The sequence below is a fragment of the Camelina sativa genome, unplaced genomic scaffold (assembly GCF_000633955.1).
Source record: "Camelina sativa cultivar DH55 unplaced genomic scaffold, Cs unpScaffold00551, whole genome shotgun sequence".
Lineage (NCBI taxonomy): Eukaryota > Viridiplantae > Streptophyta > Magnoliopsida > Brassicales > Brassicaceae > Camelina > Camelina sativa.
Window position 1 is genome coordinate 83,056 of NW_010921728.1, and position 8,128 is coordinate 91,183.

The window sequence follows — 8,128 nt, forward strand, 5'->3', positions numbered from 1 at the left end:
GAACAGCAAATCAAAAGAAAGAACTCTCGATCCAGCTACAGCACCGTTAAGACCAGCTACAACTAAGGAAAGTCAAGTTACCAAAAGGAGGACAAGCCCGGCTACCAGAAGGACTACAAGCCATTCGTCAAGCCAAAGCCATTTGAGTCAGACCCAAAAGGTAAGGGTAAGGAGGTGATCACGAGGACAAGGGATATTCGTTGCTTTAAGTGTCAAGGACTTGGGCATTACGCAAACGAATGTGTCAACAAAAGGATCATGGTTCTTAAAGATAATGGCGAGGTTGAATCTGCTGATGAACGTTCGGAAAACGATTCATTAGACGAGGGTTTGGAAGCCCCACCTAAAGGAGAGTTGCTTGTTGCTAGGAGATCTTTGAGTGTTCTAACTAAGTCTGAGGAGCAAGCGCAAAGGAAAAACTTGTTCCACACGCGATGTATTGTCAAAGATAAGGTATGTAGTTTAGAAGTGCTAATGTTGCAAGCAGGACTATGGTTGAGAAGCTTGGTCTAGAAGTGCTTAAGCATCCAAAACCGTATGAACTACAATGGCTCAATGAGAAAGGAGAGATGTCTGTCAAGGAACAAGTCAAGGTGCCGCTTTCAATTGGTAAGTATCAGGACGAGATCATGTGTGACATATTACCGATGGATGCTAGCCACATTCTTCTTGGACGTTCATGGAAATCAGACCGACAAGTTCATCACGATGGCTTCACCAATCGACAAATCTTCAAACACAATGGCCGGAAGACGACTCTCATTCCAATGACGCCGCATGAGTTCTATCTAGATCAGCTAAGCATGAAACAGCGAACCGCCAAACAAACTGAACCGATTGATACAAAGGGTAAGAGCAAGGTAAGTCACAATAGTTTACTATTTGTTTACAAAGAAACTCTAGCTTGTTCTAATAACCCCGAACCGGTGCTACTGAGTAAAGTTGAGTTGGTTTTGCAAGAGTATAAGGATGTGTTTCCGGAGGACAATCCCATTGGTTTACCGCCTATCCGAGGGATCGAGCATCAAATCGATTTTGTGCCGGGAGCCGCCTTACCAAACCGACCAGCTTATCGCACCAACCCAACCGAAACCAAAGAGCTTGAAAAACAAGTGAACGAGCTGATGGACAAAGGACATATTCGAGAAAGCATGAGTCCATGTGTCGTTCTAGTGTTGCTAGTACCTAAGAAAGATGGGAGTTGGTGAATGTGCGTGGACTGTCGAGCCATCAACAACATAACGGCGATGAGTGGAAAACAGCTTTTAAAACCAAACAAGGGTTATTCGAATGATGGAATCAAGGTTGATGAGGAAAAAGTCAAGGCAATCAAAGATTGGCCAAGTCCTACAAATGTGAGCGAGGTGAGGAGCTTTCACGGCTTAGCAGGATTCTACCGACGGTTTGTCAAGGAATTCAGCACTATTGCCGCCCCGCTTACGGAAGTGATTAAAAAGGATGTTGGATTCAAATGGGAAGCTGCACAAAAAAATGCCTTCCAGGCCTTGAAAGAGAAGCTTACTAATTCCCTTGTTTTAATTCTTCCAAATTTTATGAAAACCTTTGAGATTGAGTGTGATGCCTCTGGCATAGGTATTGGAGCTGTTTTGATGCAGGATCATAAGCCTATAGCATTTCTTCAGTGAGAAACTTGGAGGAGCTACACTCAGTTATCCTACCTACGAGAAAGAGCTTTACGCTTTGGTCCAAGCACTACAAACGTGGCAGAACTATCTATGGCCAAAGGAGTTCGTCATTCATACTGACCACAAGTCTCTTAAGCATTTAAAGGGTCAACAAAAGCTCAACAAACGCCATGCGCGGTGGGTCGAATTCATAGAAACTTTTCCATATGTGATCAAGTACAAAAAAGGTAAAGATAATGTTGTAGCCGACGCATTATCTCGCAGGTATGTTTTGCTTACTTCTTTGGATGCAAGATTTCTAGGTTTTGAGCAGATAAAAGACTTGTATGCTGATGATTCTAATTTTAGCAAAATATTTCAATCTTGTGAGAAGTTTGCCTTTGGGAAATATTATCGCCATGAGGGTTATTTGTTCTTTGAGATTAGACTTTGTGTGCCTCACTCTTCTTTGAGAGAATTGTTTCTAAGGGAAGCACATGGAGGTGGTTTAATGGGTCACTTTGGAGTTGCTAAGACCTATAAGGTGATGCAAGAACACTTCCACTGGCCACATATGAAAAGAGATGTTGAACGGCTATGTGAACGGTGCGCGACTTGTAAACAAGCTAAGGCTAAGGTTCAATCCCACGGTTTGTATACCCCTTTACCTATTCCTTTGCATCCTTGGACTGATATATCTATGGATTTTGTGGTTGGATTGTCTAGGACTAGGGCTGGTAAGGATTCTATTTTTGTGGTGGTTGATCGCTTTTCTAAAATGGCACATTTCATTCCATGTCATAAAACTGATGATGCATCTCATGTTGCTAGCTTGTTCTTTAGGGAAGTTGTTCGTTTGCATAGCATTCCTAAGACCATTGTTTCTGATCGTGATACTAAGTTCCTTAGTTATTTTTGGAAAACTTTGTGGTCTAAGTTAGGAACTAGGTTGCTTTTCTCTACTACATGTCATCCGCAAACTGATGGGCAAACTGAAGTTGTGAATCGAACTTTGTCTACTTTGTTGCGTGTGCTCATTAAAAAGAACCTTAAGACTTGGGAAGATTGCTTGCCGCATGTATAATTTGCTTATAATCATTCTATGCATTCTGCGACTAAGTTTTCTCCATTTGAAATTGTTTATGGGTTCAACCCCACTTCTCCTTTCGATCTAATGCCTTTACCTTTGAGTGTGAGATCAAGTCTTGATGGCAAGAAAAAGGCCGATTTAGTCAAACAGGTTCACAAAAAGACTAAGGAGAATCTGGAGGCCCGGACGAAGCTGTATGAGAAGTATGCGAACAAAGGGCGTAGAGAAGTCATCTTCAATGAGGGTGATCAAGTGTGGGTTCATCTTAGGAAGGAACGTTTCCCGGAGGAGCGAGCATCTAAACTAATGCCAAGGATTGATGGACCATTCACAGTGCTCAAACGAATCAACAACAATGCCTACCAACTCGACCTCCAAGGTAAGTACAAAGTTAGTGGCAGTTTCAATGTTTCTGATCTTCCTCCTTATTGTGCAGATAATTCGGATTTGAGGTCAAATCCTTTTCAAGTGGGAGATGATGATGAGACCATGGATAGCTCAACCGAACCACACAAACTTGAGGAGCAGCTTGAACCAAAGGAAGCACCGGAGGAGCAGCTTGAACCAGAGGAAGCACCAGAGGAGCAGCTTGTACCAGTGGAAGCAGCGGAGGAAGCATTGATCGTCCTGGCGGGTCCTCTAACAAGGTCACGGTCCAAGAGGTTCAACCAAGACATCAATGGATTACTTATGGAGCTGGAAAAGAAGCTAGAAGACGTGGCTCAAACCACTTTCACAATGATCACAGCTCAAGGTGCTCGGTAAAGGGTAAAATGTTGCTTTGGCGCTCTTTTTCCCTTGGTCAAGTTTTGTCCCATTGGGTTTTCTTGACAAGGTTTTTAATGAGGCCTAAGTAACATTTTCAAGCCTCCTTTGCCAGCCCAAGTCGTGGTCCAAGGTTCATTACAAAGGCCTTGGCCCATTTTCTATCTCTTTTTCATTCAAAAACAATGCATTTAATGTTTTGTCATTTCCTAGACATCTTGCATGAACTTGACCTTGTTAAAGCTCTTGCAAGTCTGTCTAGGGTTTTATTTCTCTTCTCCCCTTCGTCCCCCCTTCTCCTATAAAAAGACAATGTATCTCTTCTTTGTTTTTCATCAAACATTTTAATCAAAAATCTCTTTCTACTTGTTTGATCTGAGAAGTGTGTAGTATCTTCTCAACTTGTTTTCTTCTTAGTGTGTCATATCTAAGTTGAACTCGAGCCTGAAGTCTAAGAGATTTCCATCTCTCTTAGAAGTTCATTTCAATTCCCTTTTTATCTGCTGCATCATTTTCACCCTTTCATCTTCATCGATCCACTGCAAATCAACCCCCTTCACCTTCTTCGTCGATCTTGTCTTTGCATCTTTGACCCATTGATCATCATCTTTCTGACCGTTCATCTTCAAGACCTTGCGAGTGTGTTCTTGGGAAGCAGATTCCTTACCAGGAGTCTATCACGTTTTGTTGTTCTAAACACTTGAGAAGAAGAGTTTTCTCTTTGAAAAGTTCTTGTGAGCGTTCGTGATGAGTTCTAAGCCGTTTTTGGGTATATGTTTTTCGAGTGAATATCTGTGGATAAGGACGTGGTGGGGAGCTTTCTGTGGTGTGATTCTTGTCGTTTTCGTTCAGAATCTTCTTGTTTATGAGGTGATTAAAAGATCAAGACTTATTTGTGTGATTTATTGCTTGTGTGCTTGTTTGTGAGTGATTGTGGTGGTGGTTGTGGCATGTTGAGGGCAGTTTTGCGCATCACGGACGTTGTGGCGATGGTTGGAGCCAAGAGAAGTCGAGAGAGATTATTGTCGGTGATATTTCGCGCGTCTGCATCGATCGATGTGATACACCCTAGTTTCAGGGACTTTCGAAAAGGTTTAAAAGAATTGATTTGACCATCTATGTCACCAAAGTGCACTTATCTTTTCGGTCAAGGGTCCTGAGAGAACTCCACAGTAAAGCGTGCTTGAGTTGGAGAAGTCTTAGGATGTGTGACCTTTCGAGAAGTGATTGTCGGAGCTGTGCAAGTGAGGTTAAAACACAGGTGGTGATTTGTAAAGACGGTAAACAAGTCTTTAAAGCCTCTCGGACGTAGCAAACTGGCCGTCAGATATGGATGGGCTCACAGGCCTAGTGAGAGAATATGAGGCCCATTAAGGAAAATGGACCCATGAACTGGGATTGGATATGGGGCCCACTAAGAACTGGCGGTCGTGGCGTTACACGATGCAACAAGGGTTTTGGTGGAGACACGAGGAAGCATCGATCGATGCAAGGAGTGCGTCGATCGACGCAAGGGTTCAGCCTCGACCATGACGATGAGGGGTTTCAGTCGACACATATGTTCAGAGTAGTCTGGTTTGCTTGCTTTTTGTGAAATGTTTGTGTTTGTCTTTTCGCTTATGTGTATACTCCGGTAGATGGGAGGATCGCATCATTGAATATTTCTGGTAACTCATGCGTCCCATTCTTTTTGTGGTGCACATAAAGCAAAAGTGTAACTGTAAAACTAAGGCGATAAAAAGGAGGATGTTCTAGTTGTTCGTTTGATTGATGTCTGGCTTCTGTTAGGTTGCTAGAGTCGGGTCATTAAGAATGTTGTTAGGATGCTGGTTTAATGCTTCATGACATTGTTGGATGATTTATTTATCGGCTTATGTTAGATTGAATAATAGTTAATTATCTATTAGATTTTTTGTTGGATAATTGCTGGTTTAATGTTGCTGTTATTTCTGTTGTTTGTATTGACTGTTGCTAGGGTGTTTGTGAGTATCACTAGTTAATTATTATATTAAAATAAAGAAAAAGGTCTGGTCATTAAGTTTTAAGAGGTAGAATTTATTATTTGGAGTTTAGGATTTAGAATTTAGTCATTTGTATATAGAAAAAAAATATTTTTGAAAATGAACATAGAAAAAGATTTATTTTCAAAAATGCCCTTTTTTTTTAACAAAGCTTTAACTACATGGCTGGCTTTTAAAGTTGCTAGAAATAACTTTACATATATATACATTTTCAAGCTCTTAGACAAAATATTATAATTTCAAGTTACAATTTCTTTTTGGTTTCTTGACTTCATATATATTATAATTTTTCATTCTATGTTAAAGTTATAGTTTAAGTACCCTATAAGCAAGATCATCTAAACATTTACTACTAATGAATCATCAAACTTAATGAGTTTCAAAGAGATGCACAATCTCGATGGATATGATGTTAGTGTAGAAGAGACAAGAGACACACAAGTTTTAACGAGGTTCAGCAAATACTTTGTTGCAAATACTTCTTGAGCACATTACAGTTAAGGTTGTTTCGGTGAAACAATCACTTTATTCCACTAAATCCTCAAAAGAGGGAAGTGCACACTAGCTACTTAAAACTCAAATAGTACATGAAAAGTAAATAAATATATAGGTTCAATGAGTTTCCAAAGAGATGCACAATTTCGATAGATATGATTCAACATTGAAGACGAGCTTCGATAAATCTCTAATCAACTAGTGGTGAAAGACAGTTTGCAGAGTTAACAAAGAAGTTTTGATAAGTTGCTCCAAGGAGGAGGATGAAGGTGAATACAGTTTCCAATTGCAGGAAAGGGTTTGCGATTCTCCAAAGATAATCACGTGAGTTTCGTTTTGGATTATTTCGTTAGATGGATCTCTAATGGAAACGTACATCAATGGTATGAGGTAAGCCCGTCGGTGTTTTGTAATGCATTTTTTCTTAGAAATCAAACCATTTTTTTTATTTGGGTTTACAGTGATTATATAAAAGAGCAAGCATTTTTTTATTTTATTTTTAGTTACAGAAAACAACATACAAGCAGACAGACAAGTTTCATTTTATTTTATCATACAATAACATAAAGCAAACATGTTTTATTCTTCACTCGTCTTTTATTTATTTACTAGGTAATTAGTCCACGCAATGCGTGGTTGTATGCATAATAGTTTTGATTATATTTCTTAAATTTTCTTAAACTAAAATATTATTTTACTAATGTATAATCTCAAAAAGTTTATACTAATGTATGAATCTCAAAAAAATTTATAGCAATTTCTCAAAATAACACTCATGTCAACATTTTTTTGGTATGGTTATTTATTATACAAAATTTAAAATATATAAACTTTTCTATAAATAAAAAATTAACCAATACTACAAAAAATTATTACAAATTGATTAGCTATATTAATATAAATAATAACATAGAAATTTAAATATTCTCCTAATATGAGGGAATCTATGTTTATGATCATGTTTTATAGAGGTTAAACATTGATTTAAAGAATTTTTTTTAATGACATTGTAAACATAAGACTGTAGTATAGTAAAATTGAATCAAATAAAATTATCAAAAAGTTTAGTAACTACTTATAAAATTATTGTATATTAGAATATTCCTCATTTCAAAGTTTAAAGCAATTAAAATAATTAAAAAGATTTAAATTTTATCAAAAACATTTTTTCTTGAAAGATAAATATATTAGTTGGAGGAATGAATGTAAAATTATTGGGTAGGAGTTCCATTTAAGTTAAAGGTAGACTTAAAATGCCTTTAAAGTGGGTTAATTATAAATAAATATTTTAATTTATTTTTGACTTAAAAGAAAAGGAATACCAAGTGGCTCAATCAAAATTTAAACTTACACTTTTTGATTGTTTTGTTGATATAAACTCAACACTCACACATAATATTCCAAATTGAAAATATTACTTTTGAAGTGACAAACTAAATTAGTTTTGTTTTTAAAGATTATATGAACTTCAATCTAAAGATTTTTTAAAACCCCAAGAATAACTTCAATCCTTTCGTTTTTTTTTTCACTCATCAATTTAATTTATAGTGCTAGATTTCATACTAATAGTTTCATCTTTAGAGGATTTAGTTAAATGGTATTTGAATAATTATATTATTTTCTATATTTCACTTCCAGTTACACTTGATTTCTTTTTGGAATCATTTTTCATTTTGCTTAAATCAAGAAAATCAATTTTTTTATAATTAAGTTCTTTTTGTTTTCAAAACCTCAAATCTTAAATAATAGGAATATTATATTGATCTTTACATATTTATCTATTGGATCACAAAAAAATATAGACTTTACAAAATAAAATAGACTTTATAAATAGATAATTATATCGATCATTCTAAATTATTTAAAATAATACATGAATATGTGAGATAACCAAAGTACATAATAGAGAATTAGAGATGAATCTTTTCAACTTCATGACCTTATTGTGTGGTGAATATTGTAAGAGTATGAAAATAATGACTTATAAGATGCTAATCTAAAATAGATAATGAAGATAAATCTTTTGAAACAGATTCTCAAATAAACTTGATTTTTTGTTAAAACCAACATTTGTGAATTTAAATTTAGCTATGGAAATTTTAAAAATAATTATGAATAGATTTGAAAGGAAA

General features: G+C 36.5%; 1 protein-coding gene across 1 annotated transcript; it reads left to right on the forward strand.

The window, feature by feature from the left end:
- Nucleotides 1–258: 258 nt before the first annotated feature.
- LOC104773480 lies at nt 259–1,208 on the forward strand. The gene is made up of 2 exons (XM_010498096.1): nt 259–422; nt 488–1,208. Exons 1-2 carry the CDS (start codon nt 259–261, stop codon nt 1,206–1,208), a joined length of 885 nt encoding a protein of 294 aa, XP_010496398.1.
- The last annotated feature ends 6,920 nt before the right edge of the window (nt 1,209–8,128 follow it).

What these genes read in the sequence shown, in the direction of transcription:
- LOC104773480 (XM_010498096.1), top strand. Translation starts at nt 259, where the DNA reads ATGGTTCTTAAAGATAATGGCGAGGTTGAATCTGCTGATGAACGTTCG. An exon ending in CAAGCGCAAAGGAAAAACTT is followed by an intron (nt 423 to 487) that starts GTTCCACACGCG and finishes TGTTGCAAGCAG; the next exon opens with GACTATGGTTGAGAAGCTTG.